The 25506-nt window shown below is 37.7% G+C and overlaps 1 protein-coding gene across 5 annotated transcripts in view; it reads left to right on the top strand.

Moving 5' to 3' along the window:
- Window positions 1-14667, top strand: part of ASB15 (ankyrin repeat and SOCS box containing 15) — an 82674-nt gene extending 68007 nt beyond the window's left edge. For all 5 annotated transcript variants that reach the window (XM_033192241.1, XM_033192244.1, XM_033192246.1 and 2 more), the window contains 5 exons: window positions 9-254; window positions 2564-2735; window positions 4320-4890; window positions 5421-5574; window positions 11954-14667. In XM_033192241.1, coding sequence (XP_033048132.1) covers window positions 9-254; window positions 2564-2735; window positions 4320-4890; window positions 5421-5574; window positions 11954-12126 — 1316 coding nt within the window. In that variant the 3' untranslated portion in view covers window positions 12127-14667. The remainder of the gene's footprint in view (window positions 1-8; window positions 255-2563; window positions 2736-4319; window positions 4891-5420; window positions 5575-11953) is intronic.
- The last annotated feature ends 10839 nt before the right edge of the window (window positions 14668-25506 follow it).

Here is a 25506-nt window from a genome sequence, read left to right as displayed (position 1 = left end):
ATTTCAAGCTGTCAAAAAGGGCTCCTATGACATGGTATCAACTCTGATCAAACACAACACTAGTCTGGACCAGCCCTGTGTCAAGCGATGGTCAGCAATGCATGAAGCAGCCAAGCAAGGCCGAAAAGATATCATATCTCTGCTGCTAAAACATGGAGGCAATGTCCACCTGAGAGATGGATTTGGAGTCACACCATTAGGCGTTGCTGCCGAATATGGTCACTGTGACGTGTTAGAACATCTAATCCACAAAGGTATGTGAAAAGGAGTTACACTTTCCTGACTTCTGTCCTGCCTCTTGAACTCTCCTTTTCTCCATTCCTCACTCTTCCTCCCCTGAATGTAACTAGGGGAGCTCCTCTTCCTCTGCTAAATGGAACTTGGCATCAGGTTTTCCCACCTGGTCCCTTGATAGACCCTTATTAGACAACTGAGCTAAGCCCTATGCATTGTGACCTGCACATTTACAAGCCCAGTCCTGATTGCTCTCGAGAAAGACAGTTCAGTCTGCACATAGATGGCTCATCAGGGCCTCATGTTCATCTTCTCCTAAACTGAATTCCTCCTGTTTTTCCACTTTTCTGATGTAATAATTTCTCTTGACAGGATCAAAAGGTTGGGTTTATCTCTAATTCCTCCATCACCTGCTTTCCTAAATCCAATCAGTTGCAAATTCTTGTAGCGTTTCTCTTGTCCTCTCATTGCAATCCATCTGCCATCCTGATCAGGTCCCTCAATCCTCCCTGGACCAGTGCAAATACTTTCTAACCATTTTCTGGGTTTCTAGTCTCCCATCAGAGGATCACAGTACATACTGCAACTTGTCTTCCCTCCCTAAAGGACAGCTACAATAGTGTCAACTATCCAAAACATAATCCCTATTGCATCATCTCAAATTGTTTTACCACGTTTATCCCTCACTGCTCCCATCTTGTATCCTACACTCCAGTCAAAATACACTAGCAATATTCCCAAACATACCTTACATTCCTTCTCTCTGGGTTTGGGTCAGGTCCTTGCCTTCATCTCTTCAGCACAATTCAAAGTCAATCTCTTGAGACACCTCCTCCCTAAATTCTTTCCTAATTCTTCCCAACAGATTGTGACGTTGCCCTCCGTTAAACTCTCCAGGTGCTTTATACAACTGAAGAACCATGAGTTAAGGAGACCTAACTCCTAAACGGGTTAAGCCACTGCTCACTGTGAGACCCTAGCCTTGTTCCTTCAATATCTGGTTCTCAGCGTCCTCATCCGCAAACGAATGCTAGTACCACATGATCCCCAGTGATTCCCTATGGGAAAAAGACTAACATTTTTGAGGTCTCCCAATACAAGCACATTTAAGTATCAAATAAGCCCTGTGAAGTAAGCTGCATTAATCATTCACAGATGTGGAGATGGAGGTTCACGGAAGTAAATGGCTGGCCCCCAGCTCTCACCATAAGCAGCAGAGCCCCTGTCCCCTATATCATGTCTCCTTGTCTTAATGTCAGTGTCACTGGAATATCATACAGTTTGTGCTGTCTGATATTTTGTTTCATTTTCCCTCTAAGCTCCTTAGAGTAGTCACACTTATTCTTTTTAGGGTCACACACACTGATTGCACATAAGAGGGCAATAAAGTATTTGTTAATACTTTATTAATTGTAAGTATTTGTTAAGTTAAACTAGAGGGGGCCAGGCGCCATGGCTCATGCCTATAATCCCAGCATTTTGGAAGGCCAAGGTGGGTAGATTACTTGAGGCCTAGAGTTCGAGACCAGCCTGGCCAACATGGCAAAACTCTGTGGTGGTACATGCCTGTAATCCCAGCTACTCAGGAGGCCGAGGCAGAAGAACTGCTTAAACCCAGAAGGTGGAGGCTGCAGTGAGCTGAGATCACACCACTGCACTCCAGCCTGGTCGACAGAGTGAGACTGCGTCTCAAAAAACAAAACAAAACAAAAAAACCAAAAAACTATTGTCTTTAAATTAAAAAGTCTAATGAGCCTTTTTTGGAAGAATTTGCCTGTCAAGAAAATTGACTTAATTTCTCCCATGATTTTTGGCCCAAAGATTTTCTTATAAAACAAAGCATGATGCATTCATGACTGTTTATTAAAAATATAGAAAACATAGAGGCCCTTAATTCCGTACTTTTTAAGTCCTAACCACAAAGGAACACAACAGGCTTTGTGGGGGGTGTTTTTTTGTTTGTTTGTTTTTGAGATGGAGTCTCACTCTGTTGCCCAGTCTGGAGTGCAGTGGCGTGATCTCGGCTCATCACAACCTCTACCTCCCAGCTCAAGTGATTCTCCTGCTTCAGTCTCCTGGGTAGCTGGGACTACAGGCGTGTGCCACCACGCCCAGCTAATTTTTGTATTTTTAGTAGAGACAGAGTTTCACCATGTTGGCCAGGCTGACCTCGAACTCCTGACCTCATGATCCGCCCACCTCAGCCTCCCAAAGTGCTGGGATTACAGGCGTGAGCCACTGCACCCAGTCCCACAATAGGTTGTTTTTAAGGGGATTGTTTAAACAATACTATCCAGTTATCATCGTGCCACGTGTTTTATACTGCCAGGTGGTGATGTGCTTGCTTTGGCGGATGATGGAGCGTCGGTGCTGTTTGAGGCAGCAGGAGGTGGCAATCCTGACTGCATTTCCCTCCTGCTGGAATATGGAGGAAGCGGAAATGTACCTAATCGAGCAGGGCATCTTCCTATACATCGAGCTGCCTATGAGGGGCATTATCTGTGAGTGATGAATTATAGGGTAATTATTTGAGTTAAAAATGCAAATTTGTATATACAGTATAATCACAAGTCTATATGTAATACCTTCCAAAATCTGAGGAGAAATAGGCGTAATCTTCAGGTTTTGATGCTCCATATTTAGATATTTAGAGCTCATTTAATTTTCCTCCTTTTGATATTCTTGTACTTCCAAAAAATGAATTTGTAGTACTTCTATAATGAAAAGAAATTTTCTTTTAGAAGGAATTAAGCCATAAGTGAGAATTCTGCACAAGCCACTCAAGAGTGCCTTTCTGTTTACAAATGTATTTAACAAAAGGCTACAGAGTTTCTAAAAATTTTGCCCTTGACAAAGGATTAAAATTTATAACAATACTATCAGTGTTATTCCAATTATGTCTTAACATATCCAGGATATTATAGTATAATGTCAAATATATTCTTGAATAGAAAAGTTTCATTATAAGTTTAGAATTCTTTATTCCATACAAATGGTTGAATAGATTCTTAAATCACAAAATGTATAAAATTAACACATTGGTAGAAGTCTAGATCACTATATTAAACTACCCACCATGAGAAGATGGTTTTAGGCAATTAAATATATTTCATAAGATCAAAAACTTTGAAGTAATTGGACTTTACAGTTTTCAGTGGGCCATTGGCTAAGTGGCCAGTGATGCATAATTGATGCTAAGTGACATGTTGTTAGAGTTTACCTGGATTTAATCCCAGTGTTCATAAATTCACAAAGTAGGCGCAAGAGATCAGGTTACCCTTGCCAAGTGGATCTCATACATGTCTAGCTGGTTAGTCAAGTGTGAAACTCACAACTATATCACATGTACTTAGAAATATAAACTGTGGTTGGTTATCTCAATTGGACTGATGCAAAGTTGATGGAATAATAAAGACTCTTCTTTTGGCTAGTAATTCAATTGCAAGTTATATGGAAGCAGACAGAATGTACATGTTCAATATTTAAAAATAGATTGTGTAGGAATTAGTGAAAGAGAAAAAATTCATAAGAATTCGAAAAGGTCCAAATTCTCATCCTGTTCTACATCTAACTGTGTGACCTTGGACAATCATTTTGCCTCCTCAGACTTCAGATTGTTCTTCTATTAAATGAAGCAGTTGGACTAAATGACATCCAGGGTCACTTCCTATGACCCCATGATCCTAATGGTCAAGATTACGAAACAGTCCTCTATGGCATTAGAAAGGCTTACGTTTCTCCTATATTTTTAAAAATAGTATTGGTCGTCTGTAAATATTATATTGTTCAGAGGAGAATTGGAAGATGGGGAGGGTTCCCAAGGAACCACAATTCTAGGAAAAAATGTATAAGATGCAGTTTCCTAGGAATATTTAGAACAGAAAGCTAAATCAAAACTGAGCTACATTACACTAAACTAAATAGTTGTACCTCGCAGACAAAGGTTAAATGTTTTAGTACAAAATTATCTAGAGAAAATAAAGGAAACGATACGATTTGCATTCACTTATCTAGTGAGAATGGTAGTTTATTTAATTTCTTGATTTTCTTTATGGCACGTAGATATTTGACTTTTTTTCTTTTAGTGCACTCAAATATCTTATCCCAGCAACATCTAAAAATGCAATTCGGAAAAGTGGGCTAACACCAATTCACTCAGCAGCAGATGGACAAAGTGCACAGTGTCTAGAGCTGCTCATTGAAAATGGTTTTGATGTCAATACTTTACTTGCTGACCACATTTCCCAGAGCTATGACGATGAGAGGAAGACTGCGCTGTATTTTGCCGTTTCTAATAATGATGTTCGTTGCACAGAAGTCCTTCTGGCTGCAGGTGCAGACCCAAACTTAGATCCGCTCAACTGTCTACTTGTGGCAGTGAGGGCCAATAATTATGAAATTGTCCGGCTGCTTCTCTCCCATGGAGCCAATGTCAATTGTTATTTCATGCATGTGAATGACACTCGTTTCCCCAGTGTCATTCAGTACGCCCTAAACGACGAGGTAATGCTGAGGCTATTGCTGAATAATGGCTATCAAGTGGAGATGTGCTTTGACTGCATGCATGGTGACATCTTTGGAAATTCATTTGTGTGGTCAGAGATAGAGGAAGAGGTGCTGCCAGGATGGACATCTTGTGTAATAAAAGATAACCCGGTGAGTTATGCTTTTCTGCTTTATGTTGGGTCATCATCTTAATTTAAGACCCATTCATTCAATTAGGGATGTTATAAGACAAGAAAAATAAACTCTAATTTTTCTATTTTAGTTTTTCTTCAACTTTTGTTTGCAATGATATGGGGATATAATCATAAATCTAGCCCCCCTGCCAAAAAAGAAGATGCTGTTTGTTTTTTCTTGACTTGAAAACTGAATGTAGAAGCATGTAAAAATGTAGGCAATTAATCACGTCTGCCTGTTTGGTGGAATATTGGGGCCAGATGGAAAGAAGCGTGACTCCTCCATGCTTTGCTGACCACAATCACATCAAAGCCAGGCAAGTCTTCAGGCCTGATGGTTTCACAGAGAGAAGCAAACAATTTATTTTTAATTTTTGTTCGTTACAAGGAGGGATCTTTTATTTTCTGTAATAAGACAAAGAGTAATTTTTCCATAACACAATTGAGTGTTTATGTATATGGTATATTAAAAAATATTACTAAATTAAATTTTATCAATTCTCTCAGTTCTGTGAGTTTATTACAGTTCCTTGGATGAAGCACTTGGTAGGCAGAGTTACTCGTGTACTAATAGATTACATGGATTATGTTCCTCTGTGTGCTAAACTGAAGTCTGCACTAGAAGTACAGAGAGAATGGCCAGAAATCCGCCAAATACTAGGTAAAAACCAAAAGTTTCGCCTACAATTTTTAAATTAAGAACATATATGGGGGAAATTTCTTAATGTCTTCTTTGATACTTTTTCTATGCTACTCTACTGTATTTCCAGAATTATCTGGGTTTTAAAATCATCCTTACCACCTCCTCTGCTGTAAGATACATATTTTCATTTTTCTTTTTATTTTCCGGCTTTGTAATTGTGTAATGAGTAATACTACAACTATATTAACATACAGATTACAATTTATTTTTAAAATTAACTTCTATAATATCGTACAATATATAGACTGCAAGCTCCACGTGGTTAGAGATCTACTTTGTTTCTTGTTATATCCGCAAGGCTTAGCATAGTACCTAATAAGTAGTACATTTCAATAAATATGGAGTAAATGAATTAATGGAAGGGATTAGAATTATTCTTTTTGACATACTTTCTCTGAGGTCTTTATTGACAAAGTCCTACCATCATAGGTTAGTATTTATAGACAGGCCATTTTGTCTTTTCTAGATGAAAGTTTATCATGAAAATGAATTATACAAGTTTCAGTGTAGGTACATTTTAAAATAATCCAAATACAAATAAAACCCAGAAAAATATCATAGATTTGAGATGCTTTCACTTTCAAAATATGAGTTTGGGAAAATAAACTTTCAAAAACTAGTTGGACATCAATTTCATGAAGCCTAAAGAAGCATTATAGAATTTTATATGACATTTAAATAATTTGACATCTTTAATATACCTGAATCAGCCTTCTCTTGGAATTAGTTCTACAATAGAAGAGATTTTGTGGCAACTAAAACAGGAATCTTGGAGAATCTGAAGAGTAATATAGCATTGTTAGCCCAGAAATTGAGCTCTGGGGTCAGATAGACCTAGAATGAAATGGAATTCTGGCCTTGCCTCGGAGTAGGATTGCTAGATTATAAAATGCATATGTAATTCAGGACTGATGTTTTCATGAAAAAAGCAACAATTTATTGTTACCATTTTTGCTTCTCTAAGTGGAGGAGGATTTTTTATTTCCTATAAAAAGACCAAGATAGACATTCTAGTTGTGTGACTTTGAGCAAGTTACTCATTCTTCTTATGTCTAGGTTTTCAGATGTAGGATAGTATTAACCTCATAAGGTTGTTGTGGGAATCAAAAGAAATAATGCATATAAGGTGCTTAGTGTCTAGAATATTTAAATTACTTAATAAATTTCGTTAGTTTTAAAATTAAAGTATTAGCATTTTTATGTTTTTATTACATGGTAAGTTTATGTGAGGTATCTGAAATGTATATGTACAGTGTGCTATGAAATATTGTAGAGTTAAGTATTATGTTTATTTTTTACAAATAAAAAGCTAAGGCTAAGGGAAATTACAAAATAGTCTAGACCCTATGCATTCTTGAAAACCACTTCTCTAAGTTCCCTTCCTGGACTTAAGCCCTCATTGAGAGTAAAATCAAAAATCAAGCAGGACAGAAACAAGAAAGGACCCACAAAAAAGTGGGGGTGGCAGACAGAGTCAGGAAACCGCAGAGATCTAACCACCGTATTTTGGGTCATTGCAAGAAAATAATAGAGTAAGAAGCTCTGTAAAGGTAGAAGAGCTATCTGGTACCAAGCATCCTTCTAAAAATGCAAGAAAACAAAATGCAAATAAAAATGAGCAACAGAAAATATCACAGTCAAATCCCATAATAGTAAGAAAAAGTAGAAAGAACAGAATGATATCCCCATGGGCAATGAATACATAACTAATAAACCACACTCTCAGAACAATCAAAATTCAAACCTTCTATTTCAAAATGAGCTAAAAAGCATGAGGAAAATAATATCAGATATGAATGAACAACATGAGTCAAAATTTGAAAAATTCAGAAATCAGGTAACAACTGAGGAAAGAATTAGGAATAAAAATTAGAAAAAATTAATTTCAAATGTGAAGACCAAACTAGAATGAAAACAAGAACTAGCAACACAGTCGACAATACATTGAGAGATATAAGAGGATATGAAAGAAAAATTTTAAATCAAATATAAATGAAGAAATAGATAAAGGATTTATATATATATGTTTATTTCAATAGGTTTGGGGGAACAGATGGTGTTTGGTTATATGGATAAGTTGTTTAGTGGTGGTACACCTAAGCAATGTACGCTGTACCCAATGTGTACTCTTTTATCCCTGGCCCACCCTTCCCCCTGAGTCCTCAAAGTCCATTGTATCATTCTCATGCATCCTTGTAGCTTAGATAAAAGGATTTGAAAGACAGTTAAAAACATTGATGACAATGAATAGTCAATACATGGATAATAAGATTCCTTGAAAAGGAAAACCAAGTGAAGGGAACATAACAAATACAAAAAAACTAAGTTTCAAGAAAAACTTGTAATAAAAAAGAAAGATTTGAAACTATAATATACGAAATACTATATCCTTTGGGCACATAGGCAAAAAGAACAAGTGACTTATAAGGGAAAATATAGATTATTATTAAACTTTTCATCAACAATAGTTTATGCCAAAAGAAAATGGAGTCACATATTTAAGACTCTTCATGGAAGGAAAATGTGAGCCAAGGATGCTTACACAGCAAAATTGACTTCCAATGATCAATGTAGGCAAACTGTTGTCAGCATGCAAGAACTCAAGAAATATTGTTCCTCTTACTGACGTCTGAATGATCCACTAAGAAATGGCCTTTAGACAGCCCAAAATGATTAGTGAGATATCAACATGAGAACTAGTATTAAACAAGACTAACACTAAACAGAATGCCAAGACTAAGTGAGAGTTAAAAGGGAGAAGATGCAACACGTAATGGTTATATGCGCTGATAAGACAGATACAGCACAATTATTTATTTTTGAATATTAGTAAGTAGATAAAATAAATAATTTTTAATAATTAAAATACATATTTTTAAATATCTTAAAATATTGATGGTGATATAATATTAATATTGTTATGCTGAGGATGAGAGATATATTCAGCAAATGAGTAATTAAGGAACATTCCAATTTGATTCTTAGTATTCTTGAAACCAAAGATTGTCAGGTGTCAGAAAAAAAATACAGATGTAATAGAGAAGCGATTAAAAAAAATCCTGTAGTGCTGAATTTGAATTAGAAGTAACAATATAAACTCATAAGCTATTGTATCTTGAAAGCATCTGTGTGCATGAGGACTATGCTGTGGGGAGTGGGTGTGTGTGTGTTAGGTGTGTGTGTGTGTGTGTGTGTGTGCATTGTCTGTGTGTTTACAGATAAGTCTGAGAAATAATGATAAACCCAGTAGCAATGAGCATTCCTGCGACACAGATTTTGGCCTGGAAATGCCATTTCCTACGAAAAGAAACCAGGGTTTTTGCTTGAGGTTGTTTTGTTTTTGAGAAATGGATGATTGCATCTGGGGAAGGAAATGAATAAGATGAACCTGGAACATCTGGTCATACCAGAAAACAAAGAAAGCAAAGACTACGTGATTCATGACAAAAGAATTCAGGGGCTAACTTGAAGAGGCTCCAACTCGCCAAAGATGGGACAATTTAAGTTTCAAAAGGGTAATGATTTCAATGAATTGAAATCAATCTATTTAAATATACGATGTATGGGTTTCTTTTCTTTTTTTTCTTTTTTTCCTTCAACTTATATTTTAAGTTTTAAGGGTACATGTGCAGAATGTGCAGATTTGTTACACAGGTAAACATGTACCATGGTGGCTTGCTGCACAGATCATCCCATTACCTAGATATTAAGTTCAGCATCCATTAGCTATTCTTCCTGATGCTGAAACTCCCCCAGCCACCCTCCGACAGGCCCCAGTATGTGTTGTTCCCCTCCACGTGTCTGTGTGTTCTCATCATTCAGCTCCCACTTATAAGTGAGAACATGCAGTGTTTGGTTTTCTGTTCCTGCATTAGTTTGCTGAGGATAATGGTTTCCAGCTCCATCCATGTCCCTGTAAAGGACATGATCTCATTCCTTTTTATAGCTGCATAGTATTCTATGGTGTATATGTACCAAATTTTCTTGATGGGCATTTAGGTTGATTCCATGTCTTTGTTACTGCAAATAGTGCTGCATTGAATATACATGTGCTTGTATCTTTACAATAGAATGATTTATTAAACATACTTTTTTTATAAAACTGGTCAGCTCCAGAAGATGATAGAAAATCAACTCATTATCTTAAAAACTTATGAAAAGAAAGATTTAAGCATTTATTTTGCTTTACATATATATATATATACACACACACATATATATATATAAACTGTGCCATTAGTAACTAAAGAGTAGATGAGCAAAAGCCTTCCTTTATAAAAGTATTCTAAATAATTTTAAAAGATATAATTAGATATCACCGTTATATAGCCCCCAATAAATTAATGGGTATAGTCAATGAGAATCAGCATAGCCCCCAAAGAATGAACACAGAACTAGCTATAGTTTTGCCAAAGAGACCAAACCCAAGCCTGGTGAAGCATCTGGAGCCAGTTACCAATTTGCAAGAAATAGAGGAGACAATGGGACATGGAATTGCACCACGAAAATGCAATTAGCAAAGTTCAGGCTGTGGGAAACTACAGGGCATTTGGGTTCTTCAAAGATTAGTTGAAAGGACAAGAAGGGGATGGAGAGAATAACCTGTAGATTAGAAAAGACTTAAAGGACATAGCAAAATTTTTAAAAATATATTGTCAATACTATAGTGCAGGCATAGTGCACTTACATGATGAAACTCTAAAGAAAGTGATTACAAGTCAGATGAGTAGTTATTTATGGCAGGGGAAAGGAATAAGGAAGGATGGATTGTAGAAGAATTTATTTGGTCTCTGGCAAAGTCCTATTTCCTATAGACCTAGGAGGTGATTATAGATGTTCAACCAATAATTACTTACGTAACTTATGCAACTATACATGTGTACTTTCTTTCTCTATTTTATTTTGCAATAAAAAGCTTAAAACCTTCTTTTTTTAGCTTGGAGATTGCAAAGGGGAGAAAAATGCTGAGGTTTAGATAAATTAATTTCTCAAAGTAATAGACATAGAAAATAACAAAGTGAAGATCTGAACCCTTGTTTGTCTTACTTGAAAACACAGACTCTTTCTATGATACCATTATACTTCCTGTCATAGAAAGAACAGACTTTGCTTCTAAATGGAAATTAATTGCTCACTTTTTTTTTTTTTTTGCAAAATACTTACCAATTCTGATGACTTTGGAAAGACAATCCAAGTAAGAATAACGGCAGAAAGTTGTTTTTATTGTTTCCATCATATATTATTGCGACTAGAGTCGAAGCCAGTTGATTGCTATGAGTGTGATTAACCACTGGATGTCAGGAGTCCTCCAGCTATCTGTAAGGCAGTGTATTTGTTAGGAAAAAAAAAAACGTATTTTTTTTTTAGATTTTTTTTTTTCTGCTTATTTTGGTAATGTTGCATCAATAACTTTTGAGAACATTGTTTTTAATTTTAAAAGATAAATTGTTTGTATCATCAAACATAATTGAGATGTGATCATGTTTATTATTGCATTGAATGACAGTTAATATTTATAGAATGGTTACAATGTACTGAGCACTTTTCTAATACTTTACATGACTTGTTTAATCTTCAGACAACCCTATGAGATAAGTACCGTTGTTATTCTTATTTCACAGATGGGAATACCAAACTCACAGACATCAAGTGATTTGCCCAAGGTTACACAAATATTAGGGGGCAGAGCTAGGAGTTTAATCCAAGCTGACCAGGTCCAGAGCGCACATCTAATCCTCAATGCTATGCTGCTCCTTCACTCATTCATATTGCTGCTATAAAATATCAATTTTGCAATTATAATATAGATAAAGTAAGAATTGAAAATATCAGATATTTAAATAATGTTAGTATATTTTTTTGAGAATATACAAGGTTTAAGTATCAGACACTGGAAACAAAACTCAGATTGGATTATTCATGATATGTGGAATCATCTGCATCTATGTTTCATGGATAATTATTTATCAGACAGATTGGTAGGAGAAAGAAAGTAATCTATCTCTATAATACTTAGCTCTAAAAAATAGAGAAGAGATGTGAGCATTTGATTTCTTAAGTCCATTTATTAATTCCACAAATTCTAGTTGAACACCTACCATGAGCCAGACTCTTCCTGGCACAGAGACAGACTAAATGTCTGCCCTCATGGAACTTACATTCTAGAGGAGTAGACTAGAATGTTCAATTACAATTTGAATTTCACTTAAAATCACCAGGTGCTAAAGTGTGCATACGTGTTTTTCAGAATACGCTACTCATGTTATTCTGAAACAGTCATATCTTAGGGCTCAAGCTACTATTTAAAATTTTTATTTTTTGCTTATTTTCCTTTTAGAGAATCCTTGTTCCTTGAAACATTTGTGTCGGTTAAAAATTCGAAGACTTATGGGTCTCCAGAAACTCTGCCAGCCAGCCTCAATGGAGAAGCTTCCTCTACCACCAGCTATTCAAAGATACATATTATTTAAAGAGTATGATCTCTATGGACAAGAGCTAAAATTGCCATAATTTAATATTTTAAAATGTGATTTAAAAAAATATTTTGAAATGTGATTCCCTCAGATAATTTCTTGTAACTATTTTACATCCCTAATTGTAAAGTGTATCTAAATGCATTGACAGTTTTATAGTTGTATCATGTGTTCTTATGGAAACACCATGATTTATGTCTTTAAAGACATTAGCATTTTTTAAAGATAGTATTTTGAACTTAGATTTGTATCTTTGTTTGCTACAAGTCATCAAACTCTCCCTATCAAGTGGCTCCTACAATATCCACATCAAGTCTCTGTGTTTAAAAAACAGATAACTACTTTCTCAAACCCACATCTGCCAGTTGCTGGCCGAATTCTCCTGTCTCTCAAGGTCTTGCTGTGTAAAAGAGCTCCTCCTGCCTGTAAGTTCACAGACTGTGATCTGGCATCTACCCCTCCACTGCTTTTCTCAAGGTCCCTGGCAATCTCTTTGTTGCTACATTCAGTGAACATTCTTCAGTCCCTCTTCCAGTTGATTCCTACAGCATCCAACATTGTTGCCTGTTCCTTGCTTGAAATGATACCTCTTTCCTTGTTTCTTGCAAAACCTGTTCTCTTGGGTGTCCTCCCACCTCCCTGGACACTCTGTCTCTGGCTTCTTTCTGCCTAGCTCATCTCTAGCCAATCTTATAGCTATATAGCTTAAGACCTCTTCTCTTTGTTCTTTAAGTTATATATCCTAAGCCCTCTTTGCTTTGTTCTCTGGGAAATTTTATTCACATCCATGGTCTTAATCATTTTGCTAGAGACTACAAAATTTCTACCTGAAGCTCAACTCCTTCTCTCATGTTCTGCCGACCTGTGTAGACAATTGACCTAGTGAACATTTGAACACAAAGACACCTCAAATTCAACATGTCCCCAGATGAACTCAAAAAAAAAAATAAAAACGCTCTTTCTCGAGCTCAATAGTTACCACAATGCTCAATTCAGTTTCCAAAGAAAAAAGCCTGGACGTCAGGCTTGACCATCCCATTTTCCTCACCCAATAAGACACATCACTAAATCCTATTAAGTTTGTCTCCTGAAGTCATCTTCCACTCACCACCCGCCAACCCCACCCCGATTTGGTCCTAAGTCTATTATCTTCTTTTTCCCTGGATAATACAGTGCTGCTTATCTGACTCCCCTGCCTGTCTTGCCCTGTCCCAGACACTTTCTACATCTGGCTCCCCTGCCTCTGTCTTGCCCTGTCCCAGACACTTTGTACACACAGCATCACAGAATCGTCTTTTACAAATATAATAGACTTTCTCTTCTCTGCTTAAGATAATTCCCGTCGCTCTTCAATTCCAAAGTTTTCACTTGAACTTTCATCATCTAACTCCTGCCTTCTTCTCTAGCCTCATCTCTAGATGTCTCCCTTTCCTCCCTTCCCTTGAAAATAAAAAAAAGAATTTTATTTTTTAAACAGTGATCCCTAGACTTTAAGGTGTCATACACCAACAGGTTTTGTTGTGTTGATTTTTCAAAGAGTCATTAAGAAATACCATCTACTATCACCATCATTTCATAAAAGAGGGGTCATTTTAATGCCAGAAAATAAGATGGTCATAAACTCAGTCATTCAAGTTGAATGACTTTTATTTTGAAAAGACCTCACACTGCTCTCATTTCCCCACTGATGAGTGAGAATTTCACTGTGGGCCATCAAATATCTGAGGACCTTTGTATGGAGAACCACTGCTGTAGAATAGACCATGCTCTATTTTAACCTCAGGGTCTTCGCATTTCCTTCTCTCATATGGAACTTTCTTTCCACTTTTTCTGCACTCTTTCACCTGATCAAATCCCACTTACCCTATAGGTCTCAGCTGAGATGTTGCTTCCTCTAGGATGGGAAGCCTAAGCACAGAACTTGTCATGCTGTATTATAGCTGCCTGTGTTCCCTGCTGTCTTCCTATTAGACTATAAGGTCTATGAGCGCAGGTTCTATGTTTGTTTTGTTTTCCAGTGCTTTCTCAGGGCCAAACACATTCCCTAGAGTATGGAGTTCAATAATTATTTGTTGAAATACATTGAATAAGTGACAAAAATAATCAGTGACATCATGGTGAAATAATAGTTTTAAGTTTCTGAGTGAGTTATGTAATCTTATAATGTAATTATTTAATGTTATTTTTCTTAGATTTTAATAGTGTATTTTTCTTATATTTATTTTACCTTGTTACTATATTCTTTCAATGGTAATATCTCACTGGTCTGTAAAATTTTCAAGTTGTATTTAGCTTTAGTTACCTTTGAAAGATAAATAAGTATGAAAAAATTGCACAATTAGGGCTATAATTTTAACTTCTTGTATTCCCTAGAGGACATTTCTATATGTAAATTAAACTGTAATGTATTTATCTTTAATTGTAACATCTTGTATACAAGATTTTATTATTCTTGTGTTGTACTCTTAGATGTGGTTAAATGTATTGTTACCTAAAAATATTACTCTAATAAATAAAAAATCATATTGAGGTTATAAGTCTGCTTTATGATACTTCATATATTAAACTTTTGCTCACTAAAGCTTTAACATTTTATTTGATATATATTTGTATAGATAATATTCAAAAAATACTTGGATATAAAGATATGAATTAACTGCACATGCTATGGGTTTTTAAAAGTGGGTTTTTTGGCATTTATGAAGCAAGAGAAAAATGTGTCTTATGAAAAACAAGCAATTGCTATATCTAAATCAGATTTGATCTTTTGCTTACCATATTTTGGGTTTTTCTAGCAGTGTATTTGTTTTTGAGATGGCTGGATGGAAAAAGGAATTAATTTCCATCTCATTAGGACTCTGTTTCTTCTAGAGTATGTCACTTTATCCGGGAAAGGGTAACAGCTGCTCCTACCCAGTCAGCATTAGAAGAAGCCAAACATTCTACAGTGGAGCCTGTCTAACCACTGTGGAATCAACATGGCAGAGTTTGGATGCCATCTTCCCCCATGTTGCCAAGATGTCTGTGACTGTTTTAGTCCCTGTGGATTTTGTTTTGTATCACACAGAGAGTCCGGGTGGAAAAAAGCCGATCTGAACTCTCATTAAGCATGTTTTATCTTTCCATAGGCCATCATTAAATAGGATCTCCATTTCTGGCTAAAGATAATTTTAAGAAGGACATTGAAACCAAGTGCCTCCTGAAAACTATGGTTTAATCACGTTTGGTAGCCACAGAACATGCTTCCTGGTAATAGGCTGTCAGTGCTGAAGATGTGAAAACAATTGTATCAATGTGCAGCAAATATTCATAGGTAACACCATCTTTAATGCAGACTTTTGAACAACCAGAAACTTTGGGTCAGACAGCATGGAAACTCTAACAAGATGGAGTATCTTATGACACAGAGAACATACGTAAGCCTTTCTCTTGTCACTGACCTTTTACCAGAAATTCCTATGCAAATTTTGGTTTCAAGTTTCATACTCTTATGTATATAGCCACCTTCCAATCAGAAATTACTTAGTAATATAAAAATTATAAGCTGCTTCAGCAACATGGATGCAGCTGGAGGTCATAATCCTACAAAAATTAATGCAGGAATGGAAACCAAGTACCATATGTTCTCACCTATAAGTGGAAGCTAAACATTGAGTACACATGGACATAAAGATGGGAACAATAGATACTGTGGACTACCACATGGAGCAAGGTGGGGAGGAAGGGAGAGGAGGGAGGGGGAAAGGGGGAGGGAGGAAGAGAGGAGAGGGAGGGAGAGGGAGGGAGAGGGAAGGGGAGAGAGGGGAAGGAGGGGAAAAGGAAAGGAGGGGAAAGGAGGGGGGAGGGGGAGAGGAAGGGGAAGAGGGAGGGAGAGAAGGGAGGAGGGAAGGGGGAAGGCAGAAGCGGGTAGGGGTTGAAAAACTACTTAACGGGTACTATGCTCACTACTTGAGTGAAGGAATCCAGACCCCAAACCTCAGCATCATGCGATATACCCATGTAACAAACCTTCACATGCACCCCCGTATCTAAAATAAATGTTGAAATTATTTTTAAAAAATGTAGGCTGCTTCAAGTTTTTTATGAAACAACATGCACATTATACACATACATACACACAAGTACATGACACATACATATGTAATACACACAGACATACACACATGCATTGAAATATGGCATGTTATTGCAGTACTGTAGGTAATGCAGTGGGCAAGGACACATATTTTGTAATTAAACAGATATCATGTTAAGTGGAATAAGCCAGACACAGAAAGGCAAATGTCTTACTTTTATGAAGAATCTGAAACAAGCAAACTCATGGAAGCAGAAAGTAAAATGGCGGTCACCAGGAGGCGGGAGAAGAGGGGATTCAGGAAATGTTGGTCAAAGGATACACAATTTCAGGAGAAATAAGTTCAAGAAATGTATTGTACAACATTGTAACAACAGTTAAAATAGTGCATTGTATACTTGAGAACCTCAAAGAGAGTAGATTTTGCATTCTCATGACAAAAAAAGTATATGAGGTAATGAATATGTTAATTTGCTCAATGTAGCCATTTTACAATATACACATACTTCAAAGCATCATGTTGTATACCATAAATATATACAATTGTTGTCAATTTAAAAAATACAAAAAGATACCACAAAAGATATCAATTAACTTTACAGTGTCTTAAGTTTATACAGATAAATAGTATCATTAAAATATAAAAATAAAAACAGACTATGAGCCACTTTGAGCCAGGTTCTGCAAATTATTAGCTGCTTGGTTTTGGACAAGGCATGAACTAAGTGTCTAAAGTACTATATCCAATATAGAGTAAGTGCACATGAAACCTGAGCTCTCATCATTATTACCACATAGTGGCAGTGCCAATGTCAGAGCTGTAAAAGTCAAGAACCTTGGTTGTATGGTACATAACTGTAGATTGTCATTATACCTGAAAATACAAAAAGAAAATGTTAGGAATGCATATGGCATTTCTAAATACTTTGACAACATTCACGGAAAGAAAACTTGCAGAGAATTGTCTCTAGGCAATAACCCACCACATATTCTTTTCCTTAGTAAAGCCTTAATTATCAATTGTTGTCAAGGGAAGAAAGGGCTTCTCAGGGGAGAAGATGAGTAGAAGGAATAGACTTATTTGACCTCAGTTCCCCGTGTTGTGTAACCTCAGGGAGTGCTGGAGATGTCGGGGGATTTGCTGTTTTGGGAAAGAGACAGTCTAGTAATTTGAATCTGGGCACTGAGAGCGCCTGAGTTCTAATGCTGGATTAGCCAGTGATTCTATCAGAGGCACTTGACAGGCACTCACATTCTGTGCTTCAGACTCCAGGAAACTGGGAACAGCCATTGCTGTTGCTCTGGAAATCTTCCATTCTGGAATCTCTCAATGAGATTTAAGGTAAAACTTCTTGGAAGCATCCTATACATAAGGTAGAAGATGTGGAGGGCACTAAAAGTGATACTTACCTTTGGATTGCGTGTGTGTGAAAAATAGTAGCCAGTTCTTTCTGTTTGAAGCAAAGTCTATACTGTTTTCCCATGGAAGCTATTTTCTAGGTTTTGTGGAAGTTAAATATCCAGGCATGACATGCAGTGGTCAGCAATTGCATGTTCTGTGCAATTGCTATGTTCCTGAGTGTCTGAATACCCCTACGTATATGGTTACCCACATTGGTTTAATATCATTTCAATGAAGCAACAGTTTTAATCACCTTTGACTGGAGGCTGCCAACATTTGCTTAGACTTTCCTTTGACTCATTGGAACCCATCAACCTGGGTTCAACTCTGCACCCAGTCCCCTCACTGGGGGCCTGCCCTTCATAATCACCTGAAGTACCCAAGAAACTAAATTGAGTCTATGGGTTGGAGGGTGCCCTGATTAAATCAGAACTTCAACTATAGTGATTTGATACTTCCTACAATGACTCTGGAGTATCTGAAGATCCTCTTTTCAACAGAAAACCTTATCTGACAATCAAAAATAAGGTTTAAAATATAAGTACATTTAAGAGAGGTAGAATGACATCCGAACATTTTTTTAAATAATGGACTTTGATAAAGGAAAAAGGAGGAGAACCCCAAGTCCATAGAAGGAAATTACAGATATTTTCTACAGCCAAAGGCTTCATAATTTGTTCTATGAATATGGAAAATATCTTGAGGACCATCTAGACCATTCGGAGACATCTGGGAAGACTACTTCAGTAATGTCTCTCATTTATTCTAGGTTTTACAGTTAGTAAAGAATTTCACATACATCACCCCACTTGATTCTTACAGCTACTCTAGGAATAGGGGAGGGATGGGATTAATTATCTCCACTCTATAGATAAGAAAATACATCTTATACTTAACTAAAGTAGTAAATGTCAGAGCTAGGACTTGACTCCAAATCCCTAGGAACTGACTCCAAATCCCAAGCTCTTTCCATATCATTTTTAGCTCATCAAGAATAGGAAGGCATCATTCACAATAGCCAAAAATCAGAAACAATTCAAATGTCCATCAATTGGTGAATGGATGAACACAATGTGGCATATCCAGACAATGGGATCCTGTTTGTTAACATGCTACGGAATGTGTGAACCTCAAACACATTAGGTTAGGTGAACCTCAAACACATTGGGTTAAGTGAAAGACACCAAACACAGAAGATCACAAATTGTATGATTCCATTTATATAGAATATCCAGACAAAGTGAATATTGATAGACTGAAAACAGATTAGAGGTTGCCTGGGGCTAGAGCATAGGGCCAAAGGTTGACTACAAATGGGCACAAGGGATCTTTTTGAGATCATGGAAATGTTCTAAAATTGGTTTGTGGTGATAGTTGCACAACTCAGTAAATTTACCAGAAGAAAAAAAATCGTTGAATGTTACACTTAAGGTAGGTTTTATGATATGTAAATTTCACCTCAATATGTCTCCTTAAAACAAAACAAAACAAAAAAAAGAACAGGAGGAGCATGTGTCTTACTGGCAGAGAATGCCATGTTTACAACCTCCCTGAGAGGCCCGGCACGACAATGGAATCATCTGGCTTGGAGGAAAGCACTCGGTTCTTGTGCTGGCAGCACATGATTTATTGGTTTTGCCCTGCTGATAAGGCCAGTAAAAGCAGATGATGACACATTCTTCAAGGGCAACACAAAGCCTGCTGCCTTCACCAATCTTACTGGACCTCAACCCGAACACACGCAGCTTGTTCTGCCAGCCTCTGACATTTTCATGCTGTTTGTAATATAACTTTTCCACCTCTTAAAAATATATATTTGAGAAAACAAATGCAACAAAACATGTAGGTTGGAGAGCTAAAAGTGAAAGTTTCCAGTCCTGTTAAGGGCAGGAATTGGCAAGGGATCATGTTACCAGTGGGATGGGTCTTTTATAACTTCTCTGAAAACCAGCTCCGATTCACTGAGGATGCCGTAGAAAGGAGAACAAAGAGAAACTAGGGACTCCTGGCGGGGGCAATCAGAGAAGGCAAATATTCAACAGGCCCTAGATCTCAAGAACACAGGGCGCTGTGGAAGTAAAGGTCAGTTAGGAGCTGCGAGTCTGTGTGAAAAGAGAGTGCCTTTGATTTTCATGATTAAATTTCAAATAAAAAGTCTCAGTAACCAGATATCAGCTTTCAAGCACTAACTGTCCCATTGTCAGGCCACACTGAATCCTCGTATTCCTGTACTTTGAAACTGACTTTACCTCTCTACCCCATTCACAAAAGATCTCAACTTTTCTGCCCTTTAATATAGCACTTACCTGCAGGACCTGGAGTCTTCTAAAGTGACAGTTGTCATGACCCTGAGGAGGGAACCATATCAAGGAGATCCCTGTCTTGGGTGCTCACCCTCCACATCATTCATCTTAATACTACAGCGAACAGCTCTGTCCAAACTTGTCAGACCAACACTCGGGGTTTCAGGACGGGTAATTGCTGGAATGAATGGAAGACCTTTTACTCCACCTCCAGGAAAATTTCCTTTATGAGAACTTTAGGTGAGCTTTATTAGAACCTTCTAGTCCACCTCAAGTAAAATGTCCTTTTATTAGAACTTAAATCTGTTTCCTGTTTTGTAAGTGGAATTCCATATTCACCATCTACTGTGTAAGATGAAAGACTTGGTTGATAAATTCAGCTATTTCTCTTTTTTTTTCTGAAAATCTTTTTCTTTGGTCTTTACAGTTTTAACATTATCAGTTTATCTTTCTATTTGCTTTTGTGGGACTCATTATTACATGTTTGAATCAGAGTAACAAACAATAAGTAGACCTACTATACACAGGTGAAGCATTAGATGCTCTATTACAAATCTTTGTCTTTCATCCCATCCTTCTTTCTTTTTGATACATTTTGAATGCCTAACTAGTATATCTCAATGTGAGAAGCAGTTTGGACTCATTAGAACATAACCATACCCATCACTTACTAGCTGGGCATACTTACAGGGACTTTTTAACCTCTCAGAACTTTTATCCTTTGTAAAATGGAACTAATTCAGTAGTATTCACTTCAGCAAATGTTGTCTCAAACACGTTGTGTTAATATACACAATTATTAAATGGAGATCATATTAGCATGTCGTACTGCCTGGCACATTGACTGTAGATAAAAGTATTTTATAAACTATAAATATTATAAAATTGCAAGATATTATAAATAGCTCCAATAATTTTAAATTTGACTCATGCTCACTACCACAAGCTGGCATAGCTGGGAGATTTGCATGGCTGCCAAACCTAAGAGTGAAGACTTGATAAGGGTATTGCCAGTTCTCATCTGATCCCTTTGGCCTGTTTGGTTGTTGTCTGTACAGAGCCTGACCTCTGCCTGACATTCTCCCCCGGGAGCCTCTTTCCAGCTATCTGAGAAGCTCCCAGCAAACTGACTGAGCAATGTCGGAAGCTTAACTTCCTTAGGAGCCATTACGTTAGTTCAGCAGCCTAATTACAAATCATCCGTAGGAAATGTTGAAAACCCAAACCCTTCCGTGTAACTGGGAAACATGTTAGATCTATTTCAGGCAGCAACCTTGCACCTGTGCAGTTAGAGAAATTAGATTAAGACTTTTTTTAAAACAGGCAGGTGCAGAGGGAGGGTGAAAGTTAGGAATAGCTTGTTAACAGTAGACTCAACATTTGTGAGAATAAAAGAATTTCCAGTTTCCCAAATTTGCCAATGATAATGTAACATACTGTTGATGAAAAAGCTAAGCTCTGTAAAATATTTAAACAGGTTTATTCTGAGTCAATATGAGTGACCATGGCCCAAGGTACAGTCTCAAGAGATTCTGAGAAAGAGTCCCCAAGGCAGTTGGGTTATAGCACTTGGTTTTATACATTTTAGGGAGATAGGAGTTATAAGTAAAGACATAAATCATACATGGAAGATGTACATTAGTTCAGCCTAAAGAATAGGCCGGGCATGGTGGCTCATGCCTGTAATCCCAGCACTTTGGGAGGCTGAGGCAGGTGGATCACGAGGTCAGGAGTTCAAGACCAGTTTGATATGCTGAAACCCCATCTCTACTAAAAATACAAAAATTAGCCAAGCGTGGTGGTGGGCGCCTATAGTCCCAGCTACTCAGGAGGCTGAGGCAAGAGAATGGCTTGAACCCAGGAGGCGGAGGTTGCAGTGAGCTGAGATCGCGCCACTGTACTCAAGCCTGGGCGACAGAGTTAGACTCTGTCTCAGAAAAAAAAAAAAAAGCCACGATATCTGGAAGCAGAGGCCATTTTACAAGTGGATTTAAACATTTTCTGACTGGCAATTAGTTGAAAGAGTTAAACTTTGTCTAAAAACGTAGGAAGTCAGTAGAAAGAAATGTTTGAGCTAAGACAAGGAGGTTGCAGAAGCCAAGGCCCTTGTTAAGTTAATGAAGTCTCATAGGAGGCAGCCCTCAGAGAATATGTGATGCTATACCAGAGTCATGTTGGAATTTGGAATCTTATTGCCACAAGAGAAGTTTTGTCAGTCTTACTATAACCTCCCACAGGGTTCACCTTGCCCACTGCCTAGAGAGAGCGATTCTTCAAGACAGGGGAATTGCAATAGAGAAAGGGTAATTCACGCAGAGCCGGCTGTGCGGGAGACTAGAGTTTTATTATTCAAATCAGCCTCCCTGAGCATTTCAGGGAGCAGAGTTTTCAAGGACAACTTGGTGGGTGAGGGGAAGCCAGTGAGCCGGGAGTGCTGATTGGTCACAGGTTAGAGATGGAATCACAGGAATCGAAGCTGTCTTCTTGCACTGTGTCAGTTTCTGTGTTGGGGTCACAAGATCAGATGAGTCAGTTTATCCATCTGGACGATGCTATCAGGTGCAGGGTCTGCAAAATATCTCAAGCACTGATCTTAGGAGCAGTTTAGGAAGGGTCAGAATCTTGTAGCCTCCAGCTGCACGACTCGTAAACCATGATTCCTAATCTTGTGGCTAATATTAGTCCTACAAAGGCAATCTAGTTTCCTGGAAAGAAGCAAGTCTACTTTGGGAAAGGGCTGTTATCATCTTTGTTTTAAACTATAACTAAGTTTCTCCCAAAATTAGTTCAGCCTACACTCAAGAATGAACAAGGACAGCTTGGAGGTTAGAAGCAAGATGGAGTCAGTTAAGTCAGATCTCTTTCACTGCCTCAGTCATAATTTTGCAAAGGCCGTTTCATTATGATTTCTGATGTTAATGTTGGCCAGTTGTGCCTAAACTCCAAAATGGAGAGGGTATAATGAGGTGTGTCTGACCACCTTCCTGTCATGGCCAAAATTCAGTTTTTCAGGTTTCCCTGGGGTCCCCTTGGCCCAAAGGCTGTCTGTTCAATAGAATGGAGGAGGGGGGAGGTGCTTAGAATCTTATTTTTGGTTTATAATATGATTTCAATGTTTACTCACCAGCAAACTGAGGGCAATTTAAATAAGAAAGGCATCCATGAAAGGGACAAAAATGGCACTACGAGATATGAGCACTCAGTGGTCAGTTGGGCTCACTCATTACACTGGGGGACATGCTGAAAGGCAGACTGACCGTGAAGAGTGAGCTTCAGGTCCTTGTGGGTGTTGGGGTTTGCAGGATTGGTAGAGAGCTCTTGGTGGAGAGAGAAGCCAGGTTACAATGAAGTGGCATTTCTCTGAAAACATTTCTAATAAACTCCTTAAAGGCATCACAGAAGAAAGAAGTCTAAATCACCTAAGACCCAGTACTTTATCATGATTTCTATTATTGTTTTAAACACATTTTCACTTTTATAACTAATTTTGTATTTATAATTTTATATTATTAAAGAGGTTCCCAACATTGTATAATTCTTGGCTTCTATAACACTGGATTCACCCTTGCCTACTCTCCAACTCATCAGTTTTGCATTGTTTTGTTTTGTTTTCTTTCTCTGTGTGTGTGTGTGTGTGTGTGTGTGTGTTTAATTACTTCCCGAACAGTTACTAATTATGCTAGCCCCTGAGGATGGCAAATGGGGCAGACATGTTTTCTTCCTTGGAGAAAAGGCCTTTCCTGCGAAGACCTATTTGAAACAGGTAATCCCAAGTGGGATACTACTACCATGAAATAGTTTTGTGGGAGCTGGGAGAACTAAACTAGCTTCAGACATCAGGAAAGACCTCCCTGAGGAAGTGTTACTTAAGATTTGGGTAAAGTAGAAGATGCAAAGGCTTTCCAGGCCAAGAAAGGAGCAGTGCAATGACTTGGGGATGAAGGATGTGTGGACAATTCAGCCCAAAGTGGCTCAAGTGTGAGAGTTGGAAGAAGTGGCCCAAGTTGAAGCTGGAAAGGTGAGTAGGGCTTGATGCTGGAAGGGCCAGAGCTTGCAGTTGAAGGTTCTATCTGAAGGACAATGGAAACCATTCAAGGGTTTTAGCCAGGGAATTAGTTCATGAGATTTGTGTTTTAAAAGGTTAACTCTGGCTGCATTGTGGTAAAGGGGAAAGAATCATGTAGCAATGCACCAGGGAAACTGCTAGTTCGTCATGACCATCGTCCAAGAAAATGAGGACAGCAGCTTAGATTCAAGCAAGGGGAACAGCAAGAAATAAAGTAAGATTCAAGAGCTGTTTAAAATATAAGAGCTTAGGTCTTCCAAAGGAATATAATGATGTTGGTGAAGGCAGGACACAAAGGTAGCACAGAGGCTGTAGCACGTCGTGGATGAGGATACTATATTCGGAAATGTAGAAGCTGATTACCTGAGTGATAAAATTATCTGTACACCAAACCCCCACAACATGCAGTTTACCCATGCAGCAACCTGTACGTGTACCCCTTGAACCTAAAATAAAAGTTGGAAAGAAAAAAAAAGTGACAACAGAAATGAAAAAAGGAAAAAAGAAAAGAAACATAGAAGGCTGGGAGAGTGGGTGGGGAAAGTATAAATGCAAATTAAAACACTGGTTTGGGGCGGTTGAGTTTTAGCTACCAGTAATATACTCAGATGGAGATTCCCTCCCTCCCTCCCTTCCTTCCTTCCTTCCTTCCTTCCTTCCTTCCTTCATCACTGAAATACATATATTAAATCTGTGAGTGATAAAAGCCTATAGAAGACCAGGTGTGGTGGCTCACATCAGTAATCCCAACACTTTGGGAGGCTGAGGTGAGCGGATCACTACAGACTGGGAGCTCAAGACCAGTCAACATGGCGAAACCCTGTCTCTACTAAAAAATATAAACATTTGTCAGTGTGGTGGTGGGTGCCTATAATCCCAGCTACTTGGGAGGCTAAGGCAGGAGAATCACTTGAACCTGGGAGGCAGAAGCTGTAGTGAGCTGAGATCATGCCACTGTATTCCAGCTTGGGCGACAGAGAGGGATTCTGTCTCAAAAAAATAATAAATAAAATAAAAATACAAGCCTATAGTAGAATAAAGCAGAGGATCAGTGGAAAGGAAGATTTCAATTAAATATGAAATATATATTGCATATGACATATAAATATTATATATAATTAATAATTAAATATATTTGTATAATATATTCATTTAACTCTGGTGGATATAAATAGGAATGCCTAAACAAATCTTTTAAAATAGGAATAGTTTCTGAAATTACCAAATTCTTCTCGAAATTTGGGAATTAATAAAGTTAGAAAACAAACAATTGGTAGGGCCTTGCAAAGCTTTTAAATGCTTGCAATGTTTCCATGAGAACATAAGGCGCAAGCAAAGTAACTCACCTATAGGAAGTAGGAGTCTCCTTCCATAGAGAGTGTTAGGCTGAAGTAGGAATTAGATAAGTGTACATTTAGGAGCTCTCTCTGATCATCCTATAAATACTAATTGTGGAAACACCAGATCTACTGGCAGGTCTGGTATTGCTGATTTTTGGAGGAACTGGTGAGTTTTTGCCACCCTCTTGTTGAGTCTCCATTAAATCAGGACACTTGCTAAGGTGAACAGTG

Source organism: Trachypithecus francoisi, unplaced genomic scaffold (genome assembly GCF_009764315.1).
Source record: "Trachypithecus francoisi isolate TF-2019V2 unplaced genomic scaffold, Tfra_2.0 Lachesis_group4, whole genome shotgun sequence".
Taxonomy (NCBI): domain Eukaryota; kingdom Metazoa; phylum Chordata; class Mammalia; order Primates; family Cercopithecidae; genus Trachypithecus; species Trachypithecus francoisi.
Note: the sequence above shows the minus strand (reverse complement) of the source record. Positions and strands in the feature narration are given on the sequence as shown.